Source organism: Musca vetustissima, unplaced genomic scaffold, assembly GCF_032173495.1.
Source record: "Musca vetustissima isolate MV318-11 ecotype Yass unplaced genomic scaffold, APGP_CSIRO_Mvet_v1 utg102997, whole genome shotgun sequence".
Classification (NCBI taxonomy): domain Eukaryota; kingdom Metazoa; phylum Arthropoda; class Insecta; order Diptera; family Muscidae; genus Musca; species Musca vetustissima.
In genome coordinates this window covers 361-3,388 of record NW_026873432.1, presented here as the reverse complement: position 1 = coordinate 3,388, position 3,028 = coordinate 361, and the positions used below count along the sequence as shown (strand labels likewise).

General features: G+C 27.0%; 1 protein-coding gene across 1 annotated transcript; it reads left to right on the top strand.

The window, feature by feature from the left end:
• On the top strand, nt 1–342 carry LOC133325069 (protein C10-like). The gene has a single exon (XM_061533898.1). The coding sequence runs from the start codon at nt 1–3 to the stop codon at nt 337–339; it is 339 nt and encodes a 112-aa protein (XP_061389882.1). The 3' UTR covers nt 340–342.
• Nucleotides 343–3,028: the final 2,686 nt, after the last annotated feature.

Sequence of the window (3,028 nt, the reverse complement as noted above, 5' to 3'; positions counted from 1 at the left end):
ATGAATTTTAATAACGATACTGCCAAACAAATATTAATTGATATTATACGCACAGTCAATCAACCGGAGAATTCAAAAAAGTTATCCGAAGCAAAAGCCTCGGCCGGCAAGGAGATGCTTCTAATGATGCAGCATGTATTCCCACTGGTAATGCAATTACAAACGGAAGTAATAAAATCGTATGGATTTCCGGGTAATCGTGAGGGTCTGGTACAATTCTCACAATTGATACGTGAACTGGAACGGGAAGATGTTGAAATTGCAAGACTACGTAGCCAGATACGAGCTATATATTTGCCACCGATTGCCATTAATACCACCAATGATATATTAATTTAGGGGACACTCCATTTTTATAATTTGTAATGCTTATAATTCGAAGTACATATTTTGGTACATTTATATTTTCTTGTAGAATTAAAGCTCAAATTGATAAATCAAAGTATTGACGTTCTTCATATTTATGTGTAATTTACATACAATTGAACTAACAAAATTTGAAATTGATACTCAAATCTTAAACATCAACTGCCAATCAGAATTATGATGCATCAACACTGTTATTAGGTCTCATATATCTCATTCATATTATTACTATGCTAAGTGCAATTTTTTATACTTATTATACATTTTTTAATGAAATAAACTTCTATAAAAACAAGTAAAAATTACATTTTTATTCATAGTAAGAATCTGTTTTTAAATTTTATAAATTATACACACTTTTTGGTAACAAGGGCCCCTATACATGGCTCCACTCGGATCTCGTTGGGCAGATCACAGTGATATACATTTCATATAGGAGGTAAATGTATACTTCTGAAAACCTTGATTTAAACCAGTCGTATTATTAAAATCCAGACAAAATGGGTATCATTTTACAGCATATGAAGCTTCTTTGGAGCTAGAAGTGCAAATTTCATAGCGATAATTTATTAAGACAAAATATTTTCATCCTTACATTCTCAGTCTTGCAGGAAGCAAACATTTAACTGAGGCGACAAGATTTTAAAAATACAAGTAGATGACGCCAAGAAAAAATTTAACAATTTACTTGGAATCAAGAATTTTGAACTAATCAAAATTATTTTTGATTTTCTATTTATACAACTATGCCATATTTTGAATACGCCCCCAAATATATTTTTGCAGAGAAAATTTCATGATCTATCATAAATATTGCAAGCTCTATCGTAATTTCAAACGACGGATATACATACAACCAAAAAATATATATTATGGTGTCTCCGGTGAATATTTCGAGACGTTTTCTAAACGACTTTACAAAAAAATAAATAAATAGAATATGTTTAAATTTTAAAGTTTAAAAATATAGATGACTAAATATAAGGTGACAATACGTCCTATTTTTTTAGAGGACAATCATCTATTTGAACTGACTGTCATCTATAAAATGTATGTCCTCTATCTGTCATCTATTTTTATAATTGGTCATCTTTGTCATCTATATTTTTAAAACCTTGATAAATGTTTATTTTTGTAAATTAAAACAAATTAATAAATTTTATGAAATTTTAGTGACATTTTAGGATAAGGTATTTTCAGGATTTTAAACATATTGTCCAACCAAATTATCTGTTATTTCATATTTTGAGTTCTAATTGCGTAATAAATTTCCATAAAAAATTATTAATTATTAAATTTTGATATTTTTAGGGTTCCTGGATACGTTTTGCTACCGTATTGGCTGATATTTGATATTTTGGCTTCTATGTTTCCGATTATAAAGAAGCCCACCTTTACATTATTTTAATTTTACAAAAAAAAAAAAAAAAAATGCCTTCAAAAGTGAATGTAATTTACTACTTCTTGAGGCTTATGGGTTGCAAAATATTCTAGAAAACATAGTCGACTTAGGTCTACTTCTTTGCTATGTTCCTTATATAAAGATCACAAGATTATTCGTTTAGAACTTTTAACGAATTTTTAACTCATTTTATATATTTATAAGTAAATCAAAATGATTTTTTATACACAAACTATTATTTTTATTAAAAATATACTTTTTTCTTTTTGTCATCTATTTACATTTTCAAAAACTGGTCGCCTTAGTAAAGATGACATAAAAATAGATGACAATTAGAAGATATACATTTTATAGATGACATCAAGTTAAAATAGGTTGAATACTTATTTCGTTTTTCCATGCAAGGAATATTCTTAATAAATAAATAATACTTTTAATTCCCAGAGTTTGGAACTTAAGTCACACTTTACCTAAAGATCTATTGGACTTTGAGTTAAGAAATTCCTTATAACTACATTATACATGGTCTATAAACCAGTCCGAAAAAATCCATCAATGGTATGACTCTCTTGTAGAAGTACCATCCCTCTTAAAACTATTTTCAGAGTTTGAAATTTTTACCATATATAAAACGTTCGAAGCAAGACACCACTTCTTTACGGAAATACAGCAGATGAAATTAAAACACATGCTAATTTTAATTTTATTTATTTGCATGAAAGATTGTCAGTTTTAACAAAATTCATGTTAAGTTTCTTTTATTGTACAATTATGAATGTGGTAGTTTCAAAAAAACACACGATATGCAATCGATGATATCGATAATTTAGAGAAATTGTGTAAATATGCCAGTTACTTAATTAGATTAAGTAATTATTTAAAATGGTATACATTGAAAACAAATATGACATTTCTTGTTCCTTTTCTTGTTATTGTAATGCAAAACAAACACTTAATATATGTAGTTAAGAAATATTTACACAACTTTAGGGATAATGCTTTAAGAAGCAATGGGGATAGATAAAGAAAAAGTAAAATTAAAATAACTCATAAAAAGGAAAAACAAACCACTTAGGATGTATTTTGGAAAAGCCCAAATTAAATAGAAGAAAAAAAAAAACAAAAAAGAGACATTCTATTAAATAATAACTAAAATATGGCATAAGGTTCTTAAATTAAAAAATTACAAAATACAATTTGTAGAAAACTAAAAAAAAATAAAAATAATTAAACTTCACAATCTATTTACAGGAGAAGTAT